General features: G+C 44.8%; 2 protein-coding genes across 4 annotated transcripts in view; one reads left to right on the top strand and one right to left on the bottom strand.

Moving 5' to 3' along the window:
• The window catches only part of gpsm2 (G protein signaling modulator 2), a 16,577-nt gene extending 2,923 nt beyond the window's left edge, over positions 1-13,654 (bottom strand). Inside the window, exons 1-14 of one of the 3 annotated variants that reach the window (XM_083659221.1) lie at positions 13,492-13,654; positions 13,001-13,036; positions 9,617-10,013; positions 6,283-6,504; positions 6,055-6,190; positions 4,996-5,135; positions 4,055-4,178; positions 3,790-3,905; positions 1,907-2,062; positions 1,295-1,403; positions 897-1,026; positions 720-799; positions 319-516; positions 27-186 (exon numbers count right to left, since the gene is read on the bottom strand). In XM_083659221.1, coding sequence (XP_083515347.1) covers positions 27-186; positions 319-516; positions 720-799; positions 897-1,026; positions 1,295-1,403; positions 1,907-2,062; positions 3,790-3,905; positions 4,055-4,178; positions 4,996-5,135; positions 6,055-6,190; positions 6,283-6,504; positions 9,617-9,681 — 1,636 coding nt within the window. In that variant the 5' untranslated portion in view covers positions 9,682-10,013; positions 13,001-13,036; positions 13,492-13,654. The remainder of the gene's footprint in view (positions 1-26; positions 187-318; positions 517-719; positions 800-896; positions 1,027-1,294; positions 1,404-1,906; positions 2,063-3,789; positions 3,906-4,054; positions 4,179-4,995; positions 5,136-6,054; positions 6,191-6,282; positions 6,505-9,616; positions 10,014-13,000; positions 13,037-13,491) is intronic. The other 2 variants (XM_083659222.1, XM_083659223.1) reach the window with 2 other exon arrangements.
• On the top strand, positions 10,032-26,414 carry LOC310797381 (uncharacterized protein; the record flags this gene model as incomplete). Its single annotated transcript, XM_083659750.1, has 20 exons — positions 10,032-10,119; positions 15,172-15,441; positions 15,687-16,939; positions 17,105-17,183; positions 18,546-18,694; positions 18,779-18,838; positions 18,995-19,128; positions 19,234-19,411; positions 19,968-20,128; positions 20,974-21,150; positions 21,520-21,658; positions 21,925-21,998; positions 22,300-22,544; positions 22,640-22,757; positions 23,113-23,295; positions 23,667-23,782; positions 24,009-24,149; positions 25,375-25,495; positions 25,648-25,816; positions 26,227-26,414. 20 exons carry the CDS (start codon positions 10,032-10,034, stop codon positions 26,395-26,397), a joined length of 4,026 nt encoding a protein of 1,341 aa, XP_083515876.1. The 3' UTR covers positions 26,398-26,414.

Raw genomic sequence — 26,414 nt, 5'->3', positions numbered from 1 at the left:
ATCGCTTAACTTTAGTGCGTACGCACATTTCCTGGTGGCTGTGGGAGGCGTCTCCCGGCCGCTGTTCGGTGACAGTCGGCTTCCCTTATCTTGTATGGAGCAGCGCTGGTCATCCATACGGTTGCTCTGGAAACGGCTGAGCAGGTCGAAGAAGCCCTCGTCTCCGAGGATGTCAGGACTGACTCGCTGATGAAGAAGAGTAAAATGAAAAACATCACGTTAACTACGTAAACCATCTCTGCTCAATGATCAGCTATTAGAGACTGAATAGGGTTAGGGTTAGACAGTGGTATGGGTCCAAAGCTGCCTGTGCTGCACCTGCGATACCTTCTGCGGTCCCGGTGCAGCGGTCTGGCTGGTATCCAGGGTGTTGCTGGTGTCCTGGAGGACTTTACTGGAGCCGCCAGCCTTGTGCTTCTTCCCGCGCAGACGGCTGACAAAGAACAGCTTGGAGGAGGCCTTAGCCAGGCTGGGCTTGGACTGTTTGGGCAGGATGTCGCTGGTCCACTTCTGACCCTTCGACACAGAATGGAAATGAAGGGGGGGGGGGGGTGATAGGAAGAAATACAAAGTAGGGATAAGATAAATGTTCTAATTGTCTATGATCGTAAGAAAACATCGGAGGAAAACCTGGTTTGGCAGCGAGGCATGAGGGAGCATGATGTGTGTGTGTGTGAGTGGAATGTGAAGTTCATGTGTGGTGGGAGAGCAGCTCTTACATTCATCTTGTTGTCTGGAGTGAGTTTCATCAGCTCCAGGTTCTCCATGCTGTGTCTCCTGCTCATCCTGGGCCTTGCTCCTGAAACACAATAGCCTCTGTTAAACACCCTGGAGAATACACACACCACTCATAATAACTGTTGAGTTCAGGAGGTGTGATTATACAGTTTTAGTACCATGCAGGTTGTAGTCTATCTCCTTGTTCTCTGACAGAGTCGAGCTATTTGTGCTGTAGCTCAGACCCAGGACCATCTGGAGATCAGACACGTTCATTCGAGCGGTCAGCTCGCCGCTCCGGTCTCCGGTCTGGAAAAAGGACGCCAACAGAAACTGAAGGATTTCTTTCATTGTTTTGATGAATTTACTGCAAAGTACAACTCTACTTGACACTATCGACGCCTTAAATCCCAAGCAACAGAAACTAACACCTCACACCCTCTGAAGAGTTCCATTTATTGCATGCATCAACTAGAATGTTGTTTTCACAAGACTACATCATTTGTTCAATATGATGTCCAAGGTTTGACTGTAGGCTGAGATGGAGAAGCTACATTTCTGTGCGTTTTGTATCTACCTCTCTGGAGATCTCCAGGTGTTTCTCAGCAAAGTGCATGGCCTGGTCGTGGTTCCCCAGCGCTGTGTGAGCGTTTCCCAGACTCCAACAGGCACGGCCCTCCCCAATCCTGCAGCAAATACACAACCGACGACATATACTGTATATGAGCTATATGCAAAATACACAACCAATGCCATGTACTGTATATGAGGTAAATACACAACCAATGCCATGTACTTATGAGGTAAATACACAACCAATGACATACTGTGTATGATGAGGTATATTCAAAATACACAACCAATGACACCTGGTGGCTAACTCTTGTAACAGAGGGCAGTATTTGTATTAATAAAAGATAATGGAAGTACATGCATTTGTTTATTTTAATTATGGATCATGATACAATGCAATTCCAAATGCACTTTATTTTAAAAGTAGCCACACAGTGAGAAAAAAGAAAGTGAGAAAAAATAAATCGTGTATTGGGGGAAAAAAGTGATGCATCGATGCATCGAGATCCATCGATAATCGTTTTATAATCGAAACGTAATCAAATCGAATCGTGAGGCCAGTGAAGATTCACAACCCTTTAGTGTTAAGTCAAGTAATACTGATATGTGTGTGTACCTGTCGTTGAGGTCCTGGGCTATGATGAGGTGTTTGAGGTGGTAGTCTATGGCTCTCTCGTAGTCCTGCAGAAGTGTGTAGGTGTTGCCCAGACTGTAGCAGGCCTGGGCCTCCACAGCTCGATCCTTCAGCTGCCTGGCCAGCTGCAGTGTCCTCCTGACAATCAGACAAACCGCTTCAACAAAACTGTGTGACACCTCAATATGTGACTCTGCTTTTCCATGCTATAGGCCTACTTTATTTTATTCCTTTTGCTTTTACACTAATCAGATCTGTGGAGGCATAGAGAGAGAGAGAAAACAAGCTATGCATTTATTCAAGACAATTGAGATTATTATTATTCCAAACACACTGCATTGTAGGGCTGTCACTTTTCATTCGAAATTCGAATGCAACTTCGAATGTGGGGGAAGGGGTTCGTTTTCGAAATGTAATTTGAATATTCGAATATTTATTTATTTTTTTATTATTAATTTTTTTTTTTTTTTTTTTTTTTTTTATTAACCAAAATTAACCAACTGCTGCTTGCTGGTAATGTTAATCCCATGTCAGAAAAAGTCTCCAGATTTGTCGCGTTAGTCTCTTCTGAGAAAGATTGTCTCCAGGGTCTGAAAAGTTGTCTCGAGTTGGATGCAGCCAAGTTTGTGAGGCAGTGTTGTGACTGTGAGCGTCCAAGCTAACACGTCGGGCTGATGCCCGGTGGGCTGCAGTGGGTTGCACCAGCTGTGCGTAAGTTGAAACGTAAGCTAGTTTGAACGTAAAGTCTCACTAAGTCCGAGTTTACGCACTACTAAAAATATTTGGGTTGCACCAAGTGAAATAGTTACAACGTAGGCATAAGTTAGAACTTAAAATTTACACCTACGTCTTACTAGGTGTAAAGTCCTCCGTAAAATAGCAGTTGGCACGGATTGCAACTTGGCACCGTGGCGCATCATTGTTTTGCGTCCGCAACGCGCTCTCCGTGATAAATTACACCCGTTGATATTTATGACTCACGCTTTTGTTTCCCACAAGCTGCAGCACTGCATACAAATTAAAATAACCGCAACAATTTAGTGAGGCAGGATGGTGGTATAGCCTACAATACTGATGAAGAGCTCACAGATAAACGTTAACAGTAATATGAACCTAAACGAACGTTACTCAATAACGTTCTCATTTGATTAGTGTTGATGAAATATGAAAGCACTAATTTGCGGTGGGCAACATGTCCTGTTTTCACTCCACTTAAACAACCGTAAATAAACACCGTTTCCACCGTGCTTTTCACTGATTGGTCACAGATACTGTACACGTCATTGTCTGCGACACTATTTTGGTTAGTATGGACTTTAGGGTCTACTAGTTAAGATGTACCTTACGTCTCCGTGGTGCAACCAAACAAAGACACAACTTTAGTGTCAAACTAACTAGTTTGAACGTAGCAGTTAGTGTGGACTTTACACCCTAACTTAAGACAGAACTTACGTTCAGCTGGTGCAAGAGGCTGCTGGACTGGAAAAAAAAAAAAAAAAAATTTTTTTTTTTTTTTAATTAATCAAAAAACTTCGAATATATTCGAACGAATATTGGGCAATTAAAGTTCGTTCGAATTTTATTTTGGGGAAAAAGTGACAGCCCTACTGCATTGTCTCTATCAGTTGGCCTTCTTGACACTGTAATGTGGTTTTTGATTTTTGATTGGAGAAGTGATGTGGTTGCCATGTCTGACCAAACTAAGCCCTGTGAAACTGGCTTTAGTTAGACACTGCCGACAGACTCCAGACTCCTCTGTTGTGGTGTGAGCTGGCCTGTGAGCTGGAGCTGGCACACGTCATGAACAGGATGGATGCTGGGGCCCGGGGGCCCGTGTGCCCGGGGGCCACATGTGTTTAGCTCACTTGTAATGCTCAGCCGCCACTTCAAATTCCCCCAGGAATATATAGGCGTTGCCCAGGTTGCAGTAAGCCCGCCTCTCCGCCGAGCGGTCGCCAAACTCCTTGGCTATGAGCAGGCGCTGAGGACGGAAATAAAAACACAACATACATTTCAGCATTTCTCTCGTTTCTCTCTTTAGTCTGAAATAGACTGAAATAGAAAAATAAATAATTTAGACTGAAATAGGTATTTTGATAAGGGGAGGCTTTTCAGGGTTAAAAACGGCACCTGTTCATGTGAAGCCACAGCGTTGCGAAAGTTGCCCAACAGGTAGTGAGTGTTGCCCAGGTTGCCGTAGGTTCGGCCCTGTGCAGCCCGGTCCCCCAGATCCTTCACTATAGCCAAGTTGGCCCTGCAAAATCCAGATGAAACTGACTGGTCAGACAGCAACTTGTTTCTGTCATTGATATCCGCGTAGAATAGTTAGCAGTGAAGCATGTTATTATTAGTGTATTGAAACACCACACACACACCGACATCCCCCCCGCTCTCCCACCCCACCTCCTCCCTTTCCCTGTCTCCCCTCCCACAAAATTCCCCGTTCCCTCCCTTTCCCTGCTTTCTCCTCCCCCCCATTTCCCTGCTCCCTCCCTCCCTCCTCCCCCAGCACCTCCCTCCTCCCCCCCCCACATCTCCTCCCTTTCCCTGCTTTCTCCTCCCCCCATTTCCCTGCTCCCTCCCTCCCTCCTCCCCCACATCCCCCCGCTCTCCCTCCCCATCTCCACCCTTTCCCTCTCTCCCCTCCCACAAAATTCCCCATTCCCTCCCCACCTCCCTCCCTCCCCTGCTCCTTCCCCACCTCCTCCCTTTCCCTGCTTTCTCCTCCCCCCCATTTCCCTGCTCCCTCCCTCCTCCCCCACACCCCCCCTCATCTCCTCCCTCTCCTCCCCCACATTCCCGTTCCCTCCCCACCCCCTCCCTTTCGCTGCTCTCTCCTCCCCCACATTTCCATCCCCCTTTCTCCCTCTCTGTGTCTATCATAATTATTAATTATCACAATCATATTATGATTATATTATGATTGGTCAATCATGTTGTCATTATTACTACTGTTAATTGCTATCGTTGTGTCAGCTAGATTTAGCTAGACATATTCTCTGTGAAGTCCTCTGAGACATATGCTTGTGAATTAGGGCTATACAAATCAACTTGACTTGACAGTGACTTACTCGTAGTACTCAGCCGCCTTCCTCAGTGACGTCATGACCTCCTCTGGAAAATCCCCGGGCTCGGCGCCGCTCCAGCAGATACTTTTGCCCTTGGCGTGGTACACGTTCCCGAAGTTATAGAGCGCCCGCGCCTGTCCCATCTAACACACATACATGAAGTTATACAGCGCCCCCTGCCTGTCCCATCTAACACAACATACATGAACAAATGTCCTGAAACTCCACGCAAAAAAATAAAAAATAAAATAAACATAGGCTATACTATTATAGGCTGTGTGTGGTAGTTGAAACAGTTTCAAGTTGATGTTTAGGTTTGTAGTTGAAACAAAAACATAAATACTGTAGGCTACATGAATGGAAATGTTTGATCATTAATATCTACTTTCAGAAATTGTATAGGCTGAAATCAAATCACTGTGCATAATTGTGAAAGTGTCTTTATTGACAGATGAAAAGGCTGTTATTTACCCTTTGTCACCACCTGGTGAGTAAATATATGTGTAACTAAAACCATTAAAATTGACAACCGGTCCGCAACTTTTTCCCCCCCATGTACAGTATCTACCGGTCCTTGGCGCAAAAAAGGTTAGGAACCCCTGTGTTAGATAACTGGACAGTCATGTAATTCAGGTTACAGCAAAAAAAAAACTCCTTTAGTATCACCAAATCGATATTGAAATTAATCTAATCGGAATCGAATCGAATCGGGATTAATCGATTCGGAACCTTGTGAATCGGAATCGAATCGATTCTTGAAATTTGAACCAATAACCAGCCCTATTAACGTGCTTGTGTATAGACGGTTTTAACTTGACAACAAAAACATTCTAAATTGAACCCCCGCTCACTTCCTGTTGCAGTGTTTGCTATGGACATGAAAGAAAAAAAAACATTCAAGTGCAGGACTGACCATTCCGTGAAAACCGTCTATACAGCTGAGCGGCGAAAACAAAAGTAACAATGTCGAGTGAATATTTCTGCAGTTTGCCGAATGCTGAGAAAAAGGAAGTGCTGTGGGGTTGCGCTCTGGTGAAAACCGTCTATAGGCTGCTGCCTCACCTTGTCACAGATGTCTCTCGCTATATCCAAGTGCCTCTGACAGCAAACCACCGCCTCGTCAAACTTCCCCAGCACCTTCAACGTGTTTCCCAGGTTCCCGCTGGCTTTGGCCTCTCCAAGCAGGTCGCCAACTGTCCTGATGTACGGTAAGACATAGTGAGTGAGTAGGATAAAGAAAGTGCACAAACCTGTTAAGCAGAGTTAGTGGAAAGATCTGTGAAGTTCTACCTGGTCAAGGTGAGGTCATGGTGGTGGAACTCCAGGGCCTTGGCGTAGTCGTGCAGGTGGAAGTAGGCATTGCCCAGCTGGCTGTAGATGGCGCTCAGCACCTGCAGGTCCTCCGTGCCCACCTGGATGGCCGCCTCGAAGAAGGAGCGGCCGGCTCCGTAGTCGCCCACCTTACAGAGCCGCTCCCCTTCCAAGGCCAGCTCCAGGCAGGACGCCTCCATCCTACAGCAGCACACAGAAACGCACGGTTTAGTTACGCAACTAAACGTCCACGCGAGTGTGTGAAGCACAAACACGGCTTTTGGTCTGCTCTGCTGTTTTGCACTGGCTAAGCTTCAGGACGACAAAAAAAAAACACAGCTTCTACTAAGTAGTTGAGTAGAACCAAAACGACAATCCAAAATGCATAAAACCAAGAAGAAGCAGAGCTGAAGAAGTTGAAGGAAAACCAAAAGTCTTTGGCTGTAACCTACGGCCAACTGACTGGACTCCTATCACGACCAAAGAACCAAAGCTCTTTCTAAGGAGAGCTTTCATCAGGGAAGGTTGTTTAAGCCACTTCCTTCCACCTTCAGAGAACAATGGCCCAACTTAGCTGGGTTTGTTTATCACGCGAGGTCTCGCATCCTTTGGGCACGGCCAAGACGCTAAAGTGACTGGCTGGGCTGTGCACTCCGGAGACGCAAAGACTGGGTAGACATTTTATACACGACTAATGTTCAACACTGCCATTTTTATTACAAACATGTCCGGCTTGTTTCAATACCAAAAAAATGCATGAGCTAAGCCTCATGGGCGGTGTTGGAAATGAGGTTAGGCTGCAGTGTGCCGAGGTCAGGCCAGCGGAGTCTCCACCATGATGGCACATGGATTAATAGCAGCTTAAGCGGTGAATGTGTGCACAGCTAAAAGTGCTACAGTCTACAGTGCTACAACTCTTTGAGTTTTGAGCAAACCACCCTGAAGCCACTATTATGTTGTGGATGAGATTAGCTTCACACAAAGTCTATTCAACGTGTTTACTGCAAGCGTTTCCTCCTGTGCCCACGCAGTGTGTGGTCTGGAAGCTCTGGAAGAAAAGAGGCGCACTAAAGCATAGGCTAAGCTGGGCTGCTTGCTTCACACAACGCAATAGGCTACACACAACAGTGTACATTATGTATGGTGTGTGTGTTACTGAAATGACACAGAAATATCATGAGAACAGTCCCAACACGTTAGCTTGTTCCTTCATTCAGTTAGCCTAAGATTTGGCCAAAAATGATGTTCTGAATAATTGGTAAAGGTCTTAAATCGGCTCTAAAACCACTTTTTGTTTACTACAAAGTAGCAACACACACAACACTACACCACTCTAGCTTTAGTTTAAATACTGCTGCTGGCTTTTCCTGTTTTACAACAACAACAACAACACCAGCAGCAGCACATGGAGGAACAGAGGCATCTACAGACTAGAGCAGTGCTTCTCAAATGGGGGTCCTTGAGGGGTTTACCAGGGGGTCCCCCGCCAAAAGGTGGGTCATGTATTTTCGCTATAATTCCATTGATAAGTAACACAATGACTATTATATATATATATATATATATATATATATATATATATATATATATATATATATACATATATACATTACATACTGTATATACATATATACACACACACACACACACACACACACACACACACACACACACACACACACACACACACACACACACACACACACACAGACTGTATTATTTATGTTTCTTGACTTGTGGTACTTGTGTTTTTTACTTTTATTTTCTTATTTTTCCTCCATGTTTTGTGAAAACTTGGCAATAAACCTGATTCTTAGGGGTGTCACGATACACTCAGTTCACGATACGATACGATACACGATATTGGGTTCACAATAACGATACGATATTTTAACAAACAAAAAAACGATCGATTTGTAAGTTGAGGGGGCATCCTCCACGCTAATTTGAGTAATTTCACCATTTTCATCCTACCTGTCTGTAACGTCCCTCGTCTGTTCAAACAAAGCAATGAAAAGGAGAGCGAGCATGCAATCAGATGCAGATCAGTGCCACCATGTTCAGCTTCTTTTTCTCGCGATATGAGATTTCGTCTCAACGATACGTATTGTCACGTTTTGATATCGCGATATATCGTGGGACGATATATTGTGACATCCCTACTGATTCTATAATGAAACTTAAGATGAGCATCTTGTTGGCTGTTCAATCAAATCTAAATACAAAGGTCAAAACATACACATGTAACGCTCCTTCCCAGTAACAAAAAGCACTGGTCATTGACATTACACGGACATTTTGCGCCACACGGTAAAAACCATTTCAAGGTGAAGCCTGTGCTATTGCCATGGGTATTAAACCCAACCACATGGGCAGCAAGGAACCTCCTGAATCAGCATTTTCACAGATAATCTGCTTGTCTTTCTCTTAAACTCTTTGTTCTGACCTGGTCACCTGACGATTAGAGTAGCAGCGTGCGTGATTACAGATTACTGAGCTGGCCGATGATAAGGAGCTTTATTAATAGACATGTCAGACACAACACAAGTGGTCAGTGTCATCTGAGTCTAATGGACTCCTTCAGAATAGAGTTGTCCTGCTAGCTGGACCGAGCAGATGTACGCTCCATGATCCCTAAAAAAGTAAGATAGACCTGCTGTGTCAATAAAACAAAAGAAAGTAAAGCAGCCCTGATGAATGTTTCAGGGGGCTTGTGAAATATTGATGCTGGCTGGTCCTGGAGCAGGTCTCCCTCCCTGTGTTTGGCAGGTCACACCTGCTGCCAGTGCTCTTTACATGGCCTAGTGAGGAGGGACAGCTGGAGGATGCCTTCACTCAACCTGCCTTTAGGCAAACAAACGCAGAGGCAGGCAGGCAGGCAGGCAGGCAGGCAGCGCTGTGAAAAGCAACCTCCTCCAACCACTTTGATCTGCTCAATTTAAGAAGGCAAAACACTGCCCATCTGCTTATAATACCCAGATGATATATACGATACAAAGTGTGTTGATTACTGGTAAAGCCACCCTTTAAGCTTCAAAGTTTCAACTCCATAATACTCATAATAATAATGCCATTATTTCACAAACTAGGCTACACAAAATGCAAAGGTAACGTACCTCATCTTATGTAACAAGCATAAAAATAGAAGATAATAGAAAAATAATAGATAATAGAAAATAGAAGAGAGTTTTTAACCATCATCTAATCATCATTTCATTCTAAGGAAAAACAGAGGGAAAAGTGGGACACAGAGAGCCATGCTATCTTCTCCATACTTGAGTGAAGAAGAAGAGATGGGAGAGATGATGCCTACCTGTAGCGGACATGATACGACTGCTCCTCTTTCCCAAAGCTGCCCATTGAACCACTGGTGTCCATTGAAGAGCATAATATGAGGGAAACTCCCAATTTATGTCCAGAAAAAAAAGTGTTTAAAAACAACAGTTTGTAAGATTAAAAAAAATGGGGGAAGGGGGGTCTTTGGCTGAAGCGATGTGGGCAAGAGGAGCACCGAACTAAAACGTCACCCCGCTGGTCAAGTTTGAGATTGTCCCTCTGCTGAATGTGGACGGGAGGGAGACAACCCCATGAGTGAAAGACAGCTGCAGCAGAGTCTTGCGCGTCACTCCGTAGGGCTGCGTTCAGAGGCTTGCTGCGTTCGTTTACTGTATGTTTTTGCCCCCTGCTGCGATCTCTCCTCAGCCGGCCCTCTGTGAAGAGAACACAAGATGCTGAACGTGAACCCCTCGTTCTGGCCACACGTTGCCATGGCAACAGCAACCAAACAGCAGCGGCGGCGCACAGCACAAGCAGGAAGTGAGAGGGTGGGGTGAGAGAGGATGAATGGGGTCAATCACACACACACACACACGAGCTGTCACTCTGAGGGAGGCACTCGATTCAACCAGAACTTGGGAGGTGTGTAGGTGCGTGTGTGTGTATGTGTGTGTGTGTGTGTGTGTGTGTGTGTGTGTGTGTGTATGTGTGTGTGTGTGTGTGTGTGTGTGTGTGTGTGCATGTGTGTGTGTGTGTGTGTGTGTGCGTGTGTGTATGAGCTCTGTTTACACTACAGGGTGTGAGCCAGCTATACAAATGCCGTGAGATGATGTAGCCCGAGCAAGCAGAGACGCACGATGGGAGAGATCGCTTCCATCCAGAGTGTGCTGCAAATGCAAATCATGGGTAGGCAAAGAAAACAACCAATAACCGATAACTTGCTGCTGATTCATGAAGAAGAAGGTCACCAAATTAAAACAAAGGGGTGAAATAGTCCAGACATCACTTGCAAAAAAAAAAAAAAAAAAACAGGAATTAGAGGAAGTCGCAGTGTGCCTGTAATTTCCACCAGAGGAAAGGGACAATGATACGCAAGCTACATGGATCAGATAGGATAGACCAAGGAAAGAGCACCAGAGCCAACCATTGCATCATTCCCCACATGAGGTCATTCTAACCACACCCACACACTTGTCCCCCAAGTTGAGGCCCCCCGAGCCTCTCCCTCCCCTCCAGTCCTCTCCCTCCCCTCCAGTCCTCTCCCTCCCCTCCAGTCCTCTCCCTCCCCTCCAGTCCACACACACAAAGTAGGAAGTGGAGCAGAGCACAAATGTGCAAACTGGGCAGATTCTTTCATCAAAATAACAGCTAAAATGTGGAGGTAATAAATAAGCATACGCCTGCTATTCTCATTTACATGTTCATAAAAACTTTTAAAATTGAGATTTAATTTTTCTAATAGACTTTTAGGGCATCTTAGTCGAGGCATACAGGAACGTTGCAGCCAAAACAATGCTTATATAGATAGGCATTGTGAATTTACCCACATACAATTACATACTCATAGTCTCCCCATTTTGCTTAGCACTTTCAATCATCAACAACATATTAGCCAGCTATGATGAGATACTGTTTAGCTGCAAAGGTCTTTTCAATGTCCACATTACAGAGAGCATGACCAGCTAAGACGATCATCACCACAAAGACGAGCCTGTAATTATTATTATCAAGCTTCTAAAAATAGTTACCAGTCAAAATGGTGTCAGATACTTTATGAATGCAGGCCTAGTTCTACCTACCTACCTACCTACATACCCAACAACTAACCAGTGCCTGTATTCACAGCACAGACTTCAGATTAAGACCACCATCTACATGTATTATATCTACCTGATCTACATGTATTATCAAAAGGTAAAACCAAGATCATAAACAGGAGAAACAGGAGAGATTGCATAACATTTCACTCTGACCAAATGTTTCTGATGTTTTTTTTTGTTTTGGTCTGAGTGAAATGTTCCATGGTCTCTCCCGATTCTAAATATAGCTGAACCGTTGGGTTTGACCAAGTAAAACTATTTTTATACGCATTTTACGAAATGTCTATGGGGAAATAAATTGCGGAAGAAAACCTCTGGTACAGTGCTGAAGCATGAAAGTGACGTTCACTTTTGCCTCTCTATAAGGCTGGCAAAATTGAGCTGACGCATAGACATTTTGCGTTTAAGGGACCTTTTACACTTCAGAGATTACTAGATGATACACCAATGTGTATGTGTGTGTGTGTGTGTGTGTGTGTGTGTGTGTGTGTGTGTGTGTGTGTGTGTGTGTGTGTGCGCGCGTTCGTGCACGCGCGTTCATGTGTGTTTATATGCATACCATACATATGATGCCTCTGATAATGACATCATTAATGTCATAGCCAACCCAGGACGTAGCTCTGTTAGGTACTCCTCTAGACTGAGGAGCCACTGGCGCTCATGTTTATATTAGGCTGTTTATATTTGTATTTTATTTTTTATTTTTATCTGTATGCTATGTATGTGTCTATGTGCTATGGACCTCCCTGTGGGAGTGTCTGAAATAAAGTTTTCAATTCAATATGTCTGTGTGCTTCTGCATACATATCTCTGTTGTGTCACTTTTGCATGGCCTATATATAAGTCAAGAGCTAAACCAGCAGTAACTAAAGTGCTGATCACACCCGGATGACTAGTACAGAATATGACACACTTTGCTGAGATGGTACATTTCCACTGAGTGTTGTATTCCGCAATAATCCATGTCCTGTACTACCGACATAGACAAAGCTCTGATATTCTACGTGTGTTTGATGAATCAATCTGCCTGAAGAAAAAAATCACGAGGACTAAACCGTCGTTTTGCTCAGCCTGTTATTCCTGCTACTGCAGTGGGTGAATGTGAATAGGCATGATCCAGAGTAAAGCCCGGGGCTTTGGGAGACAGTGCAGTACAGTACATATCCCTGCATATGTTTATAATCAGCAATCAACGACTGCCAGTGTTTGGTGCAGCCTTTTCCAGTATTGTTGCCAAATGGGTGTGTTTCTGAGACAGAGCTCACAAAGCCACAGTGTGCATGTGTGTAAAAGGGATATGTCATCCATGACTATAAGGGCACGTCAAAGGAAACAAGTCAGAGGTTGTCTTTTAATGACAGCTTCACAGGAGATGTTCTCTGACTCTTTCAGTCACAAACAGGACATGATGCCATCATAAACACACGGTAGATGTGATCTATTTTCTTTGTGCCTACTACAGCCCATTGATGCACCGAAATGACCACAACCTCTTAGAGCCCAATCAAAACATGAGAACAGCAACAGCACTCAGCATTGCACCAGCAAACCCAGCACCAAAACAAAAGACAGACAACAACAAATAACTGGTAGTTACTTACCGGTAATTCACTATAGGGGCAGGAAATCTGAGAAGCCTGCAGGGGAGGATCACAATCATGAATCTGATTAGGAATCGGTGTTGCAAGTTCAACACTTGCTTCATCATGAACATCCAAGAGAAATTAACGTTACTTTTCAGCCACACATAATTGAATCCTATTGTTGTGCCCTTACATATAGTTAAGTACTACTAACGTTAACGTCTGACTTGAACGTTTACTTATCCGAACTCAATGTGATGAATCATATGGTTAGTCGTCTGTCACAGCCAGGACACATCGCTGTCTCGGTCTCTCTAACGTTAGTATGTTTAATCAGTTCATACTCGTAGTCAGATTGTACTCGTAGGTTGCTTGACTGACTTGAAAACAAGACGTTAAGACTTTACTGTAGTTTTCTCAGTCAATGGTCATTGGTCTATTACACCAAACTGCCGTTAGCATGGCCATGGGTGATAGCTAGTTAGCTTGTTAGCTGCTATTAAACTTACGTTAGACGATCCAGTTCGAACAATGGTGGATTATCTTCCCTTTTCTTTTCTTTCTGGCAGAATACGAATATTTCCAAAAACGGGCCGCTGGTGGTTAAGTATAGATATAAACTATTATAACAAGCATAACACTACATTTTCCCTACACTTTTCCACAATATATTATTGTGAAACTTCTTAAACTTCGATGAGTAACAAGAAACCCTGCGGCTGTACTGTTTTCAGCCAAGCAGCCAATCAGAGGACTACATTCAAAGATATCCACGCCCAAATAACTGTCATTGGACCATTAAACCAATAAGATTTGAATGAAGAGAGTGACGAGTCTGGGCGGGTCTGGGGACAAAACATGGGACAAAAGCGTAGCACCACGGTTTTCCGGCGGAAACACACTTCGTGTTCCGGCGGAAACGCCGGGAACGGCTCAAAAAAAAAATTGTGCTCTGAAAATGGGGCGTCATAGTAACGCAAATAAATGTGTTACGCATTATCTAGCTAATGTAGCTACAAAATAAAATGAAACACAATGTAAAACCTTCTTTCTATGGGAGACAAAGGATTGGGGGGCGGGTCTTAGGGAGGAAGACCATGCCCTGCATTAGGCTCGTGACGCGAGGTTAGCTCATTCAGCTCAGCTGTCAGTCAGTCAGTGTAGTCTCGGTTAGCAAAAGAGCGGCTAACTTTACCTTGTTTGAAATTTCGAAACTTTTTTCAGTTGCAGTAAGTAACTTTATTTCCAGGTAATGGATGTAACCTTAGCGCTTGGGATTTACATGCCCGTGTGACAGACAGTTGAGACAGTTCACCTCTTTGATGTTGCAGAAACCAAATCATCTAACTGGTCTGAGTCAAAGGCATCACCCGAAAAGACTTTCACTGCAGCAGGGTATGAAGTTGATTCACAGGGGCTACTACTTGCTAGCTAGCTAACTTTCCAGCAGTCTCGCGGGAGGCTTCCTCGGAGTTACCAGGCAACCAGGCTCCGCCTGCACGCTGTCAGTCCGACACCATACGTTCAGCACTGCATGTTTACATTATTGATGAGGCCACAGAAACTAAGAAGCCTGTCCGTGAAAACATGTACTGTAGCGTAACAGCGAGAAGCAATGTACTGTAATTCCAAGATGATGTCAGGAGCAAGAGCTATAGGCTATGGATCACTCCTCTGAAGATGTCAAGTAGTGCAAACCTGATGTGGGATCACTGATCAACCGATTAATTTACACAAAGTAAGTTACCAACAACAACACCTTATGTCATTGGACATTCAGCTGTTAATTTTTTTTTTTTTTAATGTTATCTAGGCCTATGTCTACAAATAGTTTCAGAATTGAGCTATGGCAGTACAGAAATTGTTTTGAAATTCCATCGGTCATGTCATGGTCTGCATAGCAGTCTCACTTTCTAGTCATGCTGAAGAACTAGTTAATCTGCTTTCACAATGCACTCACATGTGCTAGTTGCACATAGGCACACACACTCACACGCCAGCTGTGTCCTCGATACCCGACACACATTCAAACAAACACGTACCACGCTCACACCACCCAAACCTTCGCTCACAGACACAACGCATAAATTGTTGAATAATTGACGGCATTTGCACATTTTGATCCGGTGTTGTCTGCTCAGCAGCCTGCGTTGCTAAGGAATGAACAGGTGCTCCATCCTCCTGCACAGGCCGAGACGGGCCTGACGACGAGCCTCCTCCACTCGTATCGCCTGTCGGAGAGAAAGTGTCCATGGAGGGAGATCCGGAGGAATCGGACGAGGATGTTGTGGAGAGGGACCGGTCGTCTGCGGTGCTGTGGGAAAGGTGCATCCAGCAGAGCATCTTTGTGGACCTGAGTGAGGATGAAAGCCTCCACCTCAGCGATCTGGACAGTTCTTTTGCTGTGCATCTCTCCCAGGCAGAGTCCGCTTCCTCTGAGCCCAGCATCCATCTCAGTGGTAACTAAGTCCTAACTGTCGTCGCCATTCCTATTTGTTGTCTGTTGAACATTTAGGGTTTTTAAGTCGGCTGTTTGACTGACTTGCTCTCTGTAATGTTATACTCTTCACCGTTTACGGTTGACATTTACACAATGTACAGTGTTTTCATCAGTTATTAGGGGTGATGGCAGGCCGGGGTGGCAAATGACAAAGTCAAGCTATAGAATGTTTAAAGGCATCTACGTGACACTTGTCTTTTTCAGGGAGCGCAGAGCTGTCAGACTTGGAGGTCACATCCTCGGACTGCAGCAGTGTCGGCAGTCCGAGTGGTGAGAGGGTGGTGGAGGGCAAGACCAAGAGCAGCACGGTGCGCGTGTCTGCTCAGAGACCAAACACCGTGCAGGAGGAGCCGCCCCTAACCCAGGAGGACCCAGGGCAAGACACCGGCGATGAGGACCAAGAAGACCTGCCCTATGATGGCGAACTAGGTAACCGCTACTTTAACCACATAGCCGGCTCTGAGGGGAACATGGCCTCTGATGGAGAGGAAACTCCTCGTGGAAGCCCTGAAGGCCCTACATTAACAACAGTAGACGGAGATAATAATATCATAGAAGATTTGTCTTCTGTAGACAGTAACGCTATGAAACCAGCGTCTAGGTCTCTAGAGGAAGTCCACACTAAACAAGACAGCTTTGTTCATGCCTCCAATCCAAGTGAGGGAGCCCCTCTATGCAAAAGCCCTGTTGATGAAGCCAGACAGCCAGACATTCGCCAGGTGTTGCTGCGACACTTCTCCCAGGAAGAGCTGCTGTGCTCAGGCAGGCTGATCGAAGCAGAGACCCTGCCGGAGGTGTCGCTCCTGGAGAGCATGGATGACACTCTAGCAAGCTCGGCTCCAAGACTCGGCAGCACAGAAATGCCTAGGAACGGTAGTAGTAGGACCACTGGGAGCCACGCTGGTGACAGTGAGAATAATCAGAGTCAGGAATATGGGAGCAGGGCTGACGAAAAGAGTAACACCGCTTCAGAAATATCTGCCAGTCTGGAAGAGGAAGCTGAAACAAAATTGAATAGTGTCATTTCCACCGCTACTGACAGCGTTCCATCAAACTCTAAGAGTACAGACTCTAAGCAGGACAGTGGGGAAAGCACTGCTCTAGACTTACTGGAGCAGGAAGAGGCCAAAGAGGATGCTCAGGCTCAGACAGGCTCACTGGTGCGTACCAGGTCCTTCAGCGAGATGAAGTACGGCCAGGGCCAAGTCCACTACCCCCTCCCTGACTTCTCCAAGGTGGCCTCCAAGGTCAAAATCCCTAAATCTCCTAGTGGTCCTCCAGACAGGCCTGTTGCTCAGTCCCCCAGCACCATGCCCATGCACAGAGCCCAGTCTTCTCCAGGCATTCTAGAGGTGATCGGCAGAGTACTGGAGGATTCGGTCCAGCCGCCAGAGAAGCCCTATGTCTTCAAAGACAAGGACGAGCAGACGGCCCCAGCACTGGTGCATCATCTACAGGTGACACACTTGGAAGATTTGCTCTTTACAGTGTGATTATAACATCTCAGTAGTCTCATTCAATCTCAGTGGTTTCATTTGCTTGCATTTCCCAGCATAGCAACAAAGTCATGTGGACATTCTTGCTTTATTTGAATGTTTTCTCATTCATTATCCTCCTCCTAGGCTGAATATGATAAATTGCTAACCAAATATGCTGAAGCAGAGAACCTTATTGATCAGATGAGACTAGGATCCAAAGTAAGTAAGAAGTTGTTTCTCGATTTGCTGACGTAAACCAACTAATTGGCTGGCCAAATTACAAATGTATTAATTAACTAATGTATTTGTTTTGTTTTGTTTTTATTTCTTTATTGTTATGAATCTCGTTTTAACAGACTCAGGCCCCATCAGAACTGCTTCTTGATTTCGACTGTGATGATCATCAGGATAACTTGGTTGAGGGGAGCCATTTTGGATCGTTGGTTCCTCCCTCTCCTCCTTCAGGTACGTCTCTATGTCTGACATCTGATCTTATGACAGCTCCACACGTCACTTTGCTAACAACAAATTACCCATTCAACTGCATCCGGTTTCCATGGAGACACACGAGGTCACATGACACACGTCTAGTTACACAAGCATCTTTGCTTTTGCAGCACTTCACATGGAAGAAGATGACACACTAAACCAGCTGACATCATTTTATGTGTGTTTTATAACATCTTTCAAAAATGTCAGAAAAACGGTTTTCCTGTAATTATTATTATTATACAAAATCACTTTTCATTATGCTAACATTTTTCCCATTGGAAAGTCATCAGTTATGGCATTATGTGCAGTTTTTAATAAATCATTCACAAGACAGAGATTAGCAGCATTCACATTATTGTCATGTCGCAATTTCTCAAGTTTTCAGTCTAGTCTAGTCTAGTCTTGTTTATTTATTTTTAGAACACGGCTCTCTTGAATACTCGATTCTGATTGGTCAATCAACAATATTCACCGGTCATTATTTCTCGACAACCGACCGCTACTCTGCCACACCTGGATTAATCAGTTGATAAGAGCTTTTTGTCAGCAAGACACTACTAATTAGGCCAACCAGTTGCAGCTGTGGTGTCTTGTGTGCCAATTACGAATGAAACCGCTTTGTCGTTGAAAACGCTATTAAAAAATCTATTTGAATAATTATTTTTGTCAGATTATTGAATGATTTAGTTGTAGGCCGTGTTCTAAGCGGGATAATGTATATTGAGGCGGTGATTACGGGGGAAATAATGACCGACAGGTGGATTGAGCCCGACGCGCCAGCGGAGGGCTTAATCGTTCACCTGAAGGTTACATATAGCCCTTTAACACAGTCAAGTCTCAAAGGCCTTTACATACCATCATATACCATACATACAGTACACTGTATACAGTACATATATACATCCTGTACTAGGTCATATACATACTTACATATACATTGTTTACTAGTACACCATACAGTACATACATACTTCACATACTATGTCATATACTACAATATGTTCCACATCATACAATACCACACAAACACACTCACCTCTATGGGCAATTTAGAGCCTTCACCTCCCTTGACCTGCATGTCTTTGGACTTTAGGGAGGTTCTTAGAGGAACCAGCCCCCCAGAGCAGCACTAAGGAGCTGAACACAGCTTCCTCCTGCAGCCAGCTTGACGAGCAGGATCCCAGCGATGGAGAAAGGATCACTGCTGAGCTAACAGACATCATCAGCCAGTTCATGCCGAAGGTCATATCAATGTGACAAAATATGATGAAGCTACAATTAAATGAACATACATCTAAAACCATTATGTCAACATCATCTTATCAGGTGGAAGAATTCAAACTGAGTGTGAGCAGTATGTCAGTCAGCACTGCAGAACAGCAAATGGTAAGCACTGTGTATTTCCTATACGCAACGCTCTTAGATATGGCGATACAGAACATCTGGGTTGTATAATATACCTCCCCAGTGCATTGTAGTATTGAGGAGAAATGTTCTTACTAGTGGGCGTGTGTGTTTGCAAAAAATGTGTTCTGCAATCAGATGTTGAGGAGCATGATGGAGGCTCAGGACCAGCTGGAGAGGAGATACATCAGTAAGAAGGAAGAGCACAGAGCTTTGGAGATGCAGAACTACATGGGCCTGTCCAGGAACACGGGGACGTATGACCCCGACAGGTCAGAGCCCATATTGTGCCTAACGCCATCGTACGAGTTATGCATGTGTCGTCGTATACACGCGCGTACATTTACGCATCCGTCCATGTGTGCGCGTGCGTGTAGGCTGGTGGAGGGAGACATATTCAGGATAGGGATGCACCTGGAGGACATAAAGGAGATGATAGACAGGAACGTGTGTGAGCAACTCTCCCCACCCCACTCATCCTCCACTCCCACCACGTCCACACCAGAGTCACCCAGTGTGACGTCCACCCCCTCACCTCCACCATCCCAGCACGAGGTAACTCACCCACCCATTCACTCACTCACTCTCTCACTCACTCTTGTCTCCCTCTCATACTGTCTCTCCCTCTCCTCTAATCACTACAACATGCAACCCCGCCCCACTCCCCAACTCCCTCAATGACTCACTCCACTGTCTGAAATCCATTTCTCTTTACATTTATGGCTTCAACTTCAACAGACGGACAGAGACTTCTGTCCGTACTCTGCGTTCATTTCGTGCGTCTTTCTGTCCGTCCTCTGAAAGCTTACACTCACACATTTGGCTCTCTACTGCCCACTGGTGGACGTATTGCTTAACATGATACCAACGTGAAAGACTCATGGAAAGTATGTGGGCAGTGACGATTACACCGTTTGAAAAGGGGCGCAATTATTTTCGTATGAAAATGGAGTATAAATGAGCCTTTAGTCCTCCTCACACTGCTCTGTGTAGAAGAGCGGAACCTTATTTTTTTTTTAATCTGTGCCCTTCTGGAAGAGATGCTAAGTGCGTGCGAGTGTGTGTAAGATTATACTGACCGCAAGCGACCTGACTGGGTCTCGTGTTGCAGGGCCCAAGTGCAGGACTTTCCACTGAGATGGGGAGAGGGGACGAGGAAGAGGAGGAAGAGGCCAGTGAGGTTCATGATGATGGAGGACTAGAGCAAAGCAATGAGCTCAGGACCATCGACTCCCTCCTGGATAACAGTGGACGTAGAAGCCGCCATCCACGGTACTTACATGAAAAACAAATCCTATGAAGCTTCTTTTTTCACTGCACGGTACAGTTTGGCTGCATTAAGTAGTTTAAGGTAGGGCTGCAACTAACGATTATTTTAATTAACCATTACTTTGTCGATTAATCGATTAGTTGTTTGGTCTATAAAATGTCGATCCTCTAAAGTCTTGTTTTGTCCACAACCCAAAGATATTTAGTTTACTGTCGTAGAGGAGTAAAGAAACCAGAAAATATTCACATTTAAGAAGCTTGAATCAGAGAATTTTTACCTTTTTTTCTTAAAAAATTACTCTAAACGATTAATCGATTGTCAAAATAGTTGTTGATTATTTTTCTGTCGATCGATTAATTGTTGCAGCTCTAGTTTAAGGCTCTGAATTAATTTCCCAAGGATGGTCTCATATTTTAGAGCTGGTTCAGTCATGTCTTATATTCTTGTAATATGGGCCATTAGGTTCTGATGTTTTGGATTATACAAATACTGTATAAGCAGTGAAACACTTCTGTTTATAGGCTTATAGGTACTGATGTTTATTCTGTACAGAAATATGAATTGAACTGCTATATGTATTATAACTGTGAATAATCTGGACCTACACCTGCCCTGAGTCTGACGTTTGCACAAATAAAACGCAGTGAATACGCCATTGTTGTAACTGTATCTGGCTGTTGATGTTGATGTTTATTTGTGTGTGTGTGTTTGCTTGTGCTCAAATAGCGACACGTTCTCGGCCTTCCTGTGGGGTGGATAGTGTTTCAGGGCACAGTGGTGGTGTTAGGTTCCACAGGGCAGAGGAGGGAACAGGCTGTTTTTACTGTTCCTCTCCGTCCCTCTCCAGGAGCTCACAAGGCTATGTGGAGGGCCGGGTCATCTTGCCCGCCGAGGATGAGGATGAGGACAGCGCGGAAGAAGATGGGAGCTCCATCGCCTCAGAGGGGATCGGCCGTGAGAACATCTCAGCATATCTGAGTGGAACAGACTCGTCTTTGAGACTCAGCCAGCGGACGCCCGAAAGGTCTGTGTGTTGTGATGTTGGAGGGTACATAGCATCGTATAGAATAGCTAACCATGACCCACTGTTTGTTCTGGTTTCTCTATGCTGGATTGCTATTAAATAATGCATGGCTTATAATTATACAAGTAATCCGGTTTGTAATCCTGCCACAGTGTAAGTGAGCTACTTTGTACGTGTGTTGCAATGTAGTAATAGGAGGGATCTACCAAGAGGATTGAGCTTCGTCAATGCTTCTCATGTCATGTTAAAATACAACTTCTTCAAACAAAACCCTAACCCTTCTCTAACTCTTGATCCTCATTGGACGGAAAGACGCCTCTGCATCTAACTGTTTTCCACATGTCTGCTTTGTTGTTGTTGTTGCTGCAGCTTTGGCACCGAGGAGGACAGTGCGCTGACCCTGGAGAGTGAATGTGATCTGGGGGCTAATGTGAGTTTGGCTGTGGAATTCTCCTCCTCCTCCCAAAGCCTCTCAGATACTGCCCTCAACAGCTCCTCCATATCACAGGTCAGTTCCTCCCAAAGCCTCTCAGATACTGCCCTCAACAGCTCCTCCATATCACAGCTCAGTGGCTACTAAAAGCTGGTTTGTCTATCTATGGCCTATGGTGGAAGTTATGTTAAAAATATTGAGGTCGCATTTTGCACTATAATCTATTTTTCCTAATTGGACCCCCTCAGTCTCTTGTAATTGGATCTTCGTTATGCAGCAGCATTTAGTGTGTAGACTGTACAGGTGGCTCCACTCTAATTGGTGTTGTGCTGTTTTTGCAGAGGTTTGTGAGCCCAGAGACAGACAGTGGATTTGGGAGCGCTTACTTGAATCAAGCAAAACTGCTCACGGAAAGGTACAAAAACCATCAAACCTAACAACAATAAAAGTGAAAGCAGCTGCAGAATTATTGCTCGACACACACATCAGTATTTAAGCAAATACGTGAGTTCATGTAGTAACTATTCACTGTTATACTGTCTAAGTTGCCTTTCTGTGTTTATCCTCAAAGTACCCTGCTAATCCTGAACTGACCCACAGTGACTCATAATAAATCATATTGTATCGTGTTATATTGCGTCACACAGGATTGTCTTGGTATCGGACAATCGGTAACGCGTTATACATCACTGAGGTTTAATTTTCCCCATCTCCAGTGTGCAGCTCCAGAACGATGGGTTAAGCGACTCCGACAGCGAGGGCTCCTGCTCCAACCTGCAGACAACGATACACTCTGTTACCCTGACAGGCCAGCAGAGGGCCAGCCCCCACCCATCTGTCCACACACAGCGCTGTGGTGCAGGCCCCCACCCGTCTGACCACACACAGTCCTGTGCTGCAGGTGCTGCGCTGGAGCGCTGGGTGGAGAGCACCACCAAGGAGCCGCCGGTCAGGCTGCAGGGTGAGGGAGCGCCTGCAATCATAATGCCATTTTTTGTTTCATCCGGTTATGACTGAAGTGATCGAAAGTGTACTTTTCTACCGCTGGCGCAACAGAATCGGACCCCGACCTGACCGCTACCCAGCTTCATCAACACCTGTCCGAACCCGTCCTCAGCATCGCCATGGATACAGCGCAGAGAGACGGTCATCTGTACTCCTGCTCTTGTAATAGGTCAGTGTACAACACACTGGTAGCTCTAAGTATTCTTAGTGTAATGTTTTGCTTTGGTAGATTTTTACTTTATGCTTAAACAGTATATAAAATATTCAATTCAATATGTGTTTTTTTCACTGAAATATGGAAGTAAACAAAGGTTAGCGAGTAAAATCACTACTGAGAAGCAACCAGAGTTGGTGGTTGCCTGCTCACTGATTTGTCCATAAGTGGTGAAAATTGAAATATAAAATTGTCTGTTTCACCCAAACGAAACGACAATCTTTTAAATATTGTATTCCCCTACTTACTGTACGTATAAATGTCAGTGAACATCTCCGTCTCTCTCGCTGTGTTCATGCATGCGGTCCAGTGAGGCGATCCAGGCCCTGCAGTCAGAGGTGTCCAGGCTGAAGAAGGACCTGGAGGACGGTCTAGTCCAGCTGCCTCATCTAGCCCAGAGGATGGACTACCTCACCTCCAAGTACAGACAGGAGCGTCAGGACCGCAGGGCTAAAACCAGAGCCAGAACTCACCACAAATCACCCTGCAACAGGTAGTGATCGATCGGGTCCTGGTGGTCCTGGCTGGGATGCATAGATGGATGGATCATTAGTCTTTTATTAAATATTGGATAACAGCCAGACATGTCATCCAATATGGTGGAGGTTCCATCTAACTACAGCTACATAACAATAGTCTGGTGAAACCTAGAATGATATTTAATCTTCTTAGTTTGCACATTGTATTTATTCATTTAATTATGTTTTTTTCTTCTTCTTTCTTTTGGTGTCTAAGCGCTGGTGTAGGGGCTTTCCACCTTGGCAAAAATAAAATGATCAGGGGAACACTGAATACTTGTCAAATTTAAAGACGCTCATTCTCAGCGCAAAATATCAGTATAACCCTAATTATTCTAACCTGTAGTGTGCGGAAGCCACCCGGGAGCAGGTTGGAGATACAGAATGGGAGCGAGCCCAGCTCCAGTCTGGTGAAGATAGAGGACTGGATCTCTTCAGACATGGACCCCAGCAAGAGCAAAGGTGCAACACCAACATACACGAACATGCAAGTCTGTATATGTCCCCATCTGCCTCTGAGTGTGTCTCTACCTTTGTCTGTCTGTCTGTCTACTTGTGTGTGTGTGTGTGTGTGTGTGTGTGTGTGTGTGTGTGTGTGTGTGTGTGTGTGTGTGTGTGTGTGTGTGTGTGTGTGTGAGACCAGACATTTCTTCCATCATCCCTTATGGTTTTGATAATTTGCTCGCAGGCACAGATAGTGACGATCATGCGGTCATGCCGCAGTTCCACAGTGCACCTGTAGGGGGCAGCAGAGGCAGCATCAAACTCTGCTCTGGATCGGAGGTGCCGGTGCCACGGACACCTCGGGACAAACAGCACTCCAGCAGAGGTCAGTCAGTTATCTGTCACACTACCCTCATCCTCAATATACTGTATATTATTATTACTGAAGTCATGAAATTGGTGCATTTTCAAAGCGCAGAAACAGTCAGTGTGGATCTGATTGTGGTCAGAGGAAATCTGCTCAGTGAAAACCTCTGGTTTGACCAAGTCCACTTTAAAGAAAGGGATAAGGTGTCTTCCAGCAGTGCCTCCCACAGACCACACAGTCAGCAACTGTCTCTCTCAGTAGATGTTTGCAACATGGCAACGCAGCTACAACATTTTGGTTTGATTGTGATTGATGAAGGTCACGTTTCAACTTTCACCTCTGTCTGTCCCCAATAGACAAATTGGTTTCCAGCTAAAAATAAAAAAAACAACATTACATGAAAAAGCATAAGATGAACAGGCAGACCAAACAACAGTCACCACCAGTCAGTCACCAATGCAAGGTGTCAATACAGAGCTTCAGGCGTGCAGATCATCATCGTCAACATTCAACATTGTGACATCATCATCATCATCAACAAACAATCCCAGCCTTCCTCCTCTCTCTGCCAACAGTTAGGTGCTATGCTGCCATAGCAATGTAAGCATGTCATGTCTTCTTGGCAGAAGTGAGACTGAACTGCTGGCCTGGGGCTTGTACAGTACTTCAAAAACAAAATGGCAGGGCAGCATTGTGTGTTGGCGGTAACTCATTACAAAAGTAACATATTACATGTAATATATTACTTTTAGCAGTAACTCAGTAATATAACTTATTACTTATAGGATTTCAGTAATATTATACCAGTTACTTTGTCAAGTAACTCAAGTTATTTAATTGAGTTACATTTGATTAAATCAAAGCACATATTTAAAAAAGATGCAATAATTTCCTAATCAAACTGTGTGTTTTTATGCAAATAACCACTACAGATGACAATAACAAAGAAAAGATTAACATTTAGAATTTTGGATTGTTTACACTGACTTCAAGGCGGTTTAAATTATTTTTTGGGATGGTTCCGGGGCGAGGAGGATGTCATTCTGCTGCTGCTGTTGTTTTGGTAAAAGTAATGCAAAAGTAGTGTAATAAGTAACAAGTTACTCTACACAGACAGTAATATTGTAAAGTAACGTATTACTTTCAAATGAAAGTAACTAGTCATATGTAGTATATTACATTTTGAAAGTAACTTGCCCAACACTGGTTGGCGCTCATACTGTAGTGCTCCTTGTGTGTCCAGTGTCAGCGCGGGACGTGGAGAGTGTGTCCTCCAAGGAGAGATGGTCTCTGTTCTCTTCTCCACCTCTCCAGAAGCCCCTCCTCCAAGTCAACTATGGCTCCTCCTGCAGCCTGCCTGCAAGGTAATGGCATTTCCCCCACCCCTAACTCAGAAGATGTTCATCAGCAGTTTCCCTGATAGAGCCACTAATATTAGATGGTTCCAGTCAATTTGGCTGATTCTTTCGCCATCTCTCACTGTTTCTCGCCAACCTACCTATCCTCACACCGACAGCTATAAAGTGAGGGAGCCTCCCCCTCAGTCCGTGCCCCACCAGTGGAAGCGTTCCACCCAGTCAGACACGGCACTCCTACCCAGCAATGTGTACTTCCAGCGGACACTGTCCCCCGTCTTAGCCCCGCCCAAGACCAGCAGCAGGGCGAGCAGACGCAGAGGGAGCAAGGTGAGACGCATCGTCCATTCACAAGCAACTCAGGAGAATATCTTCACCTTTACATGCGGGGGAATATTTGTGGTGTAACGTGAAAACATTGCGTCTCCAAACTCCGCCTTCTTCATTTGTTCAATAAATCACCTGATTTTCTCGTCATTTGTTTTAAACTGATACCATGTTTTAAATTGGTTTAAAGGGTGTTAGAGTCAAGTAACTTGCTCAGCACATTAGGAAGGATGACCATATTATAATTAATATAAATACATGTGAAATGCCAAGAATGGAATGGAGTGTGTAAAGTAGTTTTCATGGATGATCAGTGCTGTGGAAGCCTTTGAAAATGTAATGCCTGAGTTTTGAGAACATCTGTTTTTGAACGTGGTCAGCTTCACTGAGAGTTTTGCCACGCTGTTCTCCAGGAGGAGGAGATGAACAGGACCCTGGACCGGGCTATTGAGACGGCCCGCAGCATGAAGAGAACCACCGATCGCATGGCCAAGAGCCTGTCTGCCGACCTGGCCAAGGCTCAGCTCTACAGGAGGCTGCACCCCATGCAGCCACTAGGGGGCAGGAACCACAATGCATCCTAACACCCGAGCTGCAGACC

The sequence above is a fragment of the Poromitra crassiceps genome (assembly GCF_964638095.1).
Source record: "Poromitra crassiceps genome assembly, chromosome: 23".
Classification (NCBI taxonomy): Eukaryota; Metazoa; Chordata; class Actinopteri; order Beryciformes; family Melamphaidae; genus Poromitra; species Poromitra crassiceps.
Note: the sequence above shows the minus strand (reverse complement) of the source record. Positions and strands in the feature narration are given on the sequence as shown.